The 1,425-nt window shown below is 62.6% G+C and overlaps 1 protein-coding gene across 1 annotated transcript; it reads left to right on the plus strand.

Annotated features, from left to right (window-relative positions):
- Positions 1 to 74: 74 nt before the first annotated feature.
- Positions 75 to 1,380, plus strand: LOC142046083 (septin-1-like; the record flags this gene model as incomplete). The annotated part of the gene is made up of 3 exons (XM_075061477.1): positions 75 to 244; positions 573 to 690; positions 1,279 to 1,380. Coding segments are annotated over 3 exons (390 nt in total), but the record flags the coding sequence as incomplete, so codon positions are not given.
- Between the last annotated feature and the right edge of the window lie 45 nt (positions 1,381 to 1,425).

Genomic DNA, 1,425 nt, shown 5'->3' on the forward strand with positions numbered 1-1,425 from the left:
GGGGGGGGGGAGAGGGGCAATTTGGGCCTGGAGGGAGGCTGGTGGAGCAGTGCATTGTGGGAGACCCACACTAACCCTCCTCTCCTCTGCTCCCCTGGGCTGGTCCCAGCTGGGGGTCCATAGTGGACTATATTGACCAACAGTTCGAGCAGTTCTTCCGGGACGAGAGCGGGCTGAACCGGAAGAACATCACAGATGGACGGGTGCACTGCTGCCTCTACTTCCTCTCACCCTTCGGCCATGGGTACAGGGGGCTGCTGGGCCTGGGGGGGGTGTCATGACGGGGTGGGGGGCACTGGTGGTTGTGGGGGCTGGGACAAGGCAGGGGAGCTTTGGGGTGCATTGGGGCACTGGGAGGGGGGTCACATGGGGTGCTGGAGATTGGAGGTGTACTGGGGGGGGTCATCTTGGGGCACCGGGGGACACTGGATTATTTGGGGGTCACTTGGGGATGTGGGGGTGCTAGGGGCATATAGGGACCCTTGGTGGGCTGAGGGATGGTGGGGGGCACTGGAGGGATGTGGGGGGCACAGAGGCTATTTGGGGGTGCCTCACTCCCCGCCCCCCCCCAGGCTGCGCCCCCTGGACGTGGCGTTTCTGCGGGCCGTGCAGCACAAGGTGAACATCGTGCCGGTGATCGGCCGAGCCGACGCGCTGACCCCCCGGGAGGTGGGGGCCATGAAGGAGAAGGTGAGAGTTGGGGGGGGCTTCTGGAGGGGGGCAGGCTTCCCCAGCCCGTGTCCCATATCCCCCTGCACCCCAAATAGTGCCCCATCCCAACCCATATCCCCAACCCTCCTCATGCACCCCAAATTCCCCATGATTGTCACAGCCCCCTGCACCCCAAATTCCTCCCCAGTCCTCACAGCCTGCCCCAGATTTCTCTCCTTGCACCCAAAATTTCTTCCAATCCCAACCCCCTTCCCTGCACCCTCATATCCCTCCTCAATGGAAATCCCCTCCCCCTGCACCCCAAATCCCTCCCAATTCGAAGCCACACCCCCACACCCTAAATTTGCTGCTCAACCCCACATCCCTCTGCACCCCAAATTTCCTTCCATGTATCCCAATTTTCTCCCAATCCCAGCCCACATCATCCCATACCCCAATTTCCCCCGATCCCCAACCACATCTTCCTGTACCTTGATTTCCCTGGTGACCCCCCCCCATCCCTGCTGAACCCCCAGGCCCCTGGCTTTTCCCACAGGGGTGGGGGATGGGTCTGTGTTGCTCATGAGGATTTTGGGATGACGCTTCCCCCCCCCCCAACACCCCCAGATCCGGCAGGAGCTGGAGGAAAACGCCATCAGCATCTACCAGTTCCCCGACTGCGACTCGGACGAGGACGAGGAATTCAAGGCCCAGGACGCGGAGCTGAAGGTGAGAAGGGCCCAGCGTGGGTGGGGGAGGGGAGAGTTCGGGGGG

Source organism: Chelonoidis abingdonii, unplaced genomic scaffold, assembly GCF_003597395.2.
Source record: "Chelonoidis abingdonii isolate Lonesome George unplaced genomic scaffold, CheloAbing_2.0 scaffold3692, whole genome shotgun sequence".
NCBI classification, from domain to species: domain Eukaryota; kingdom Metazoa; phylum Chordata; order Testudines; family Testudinidae; genus Chelonoidis; species Chelonoidis abingdonii.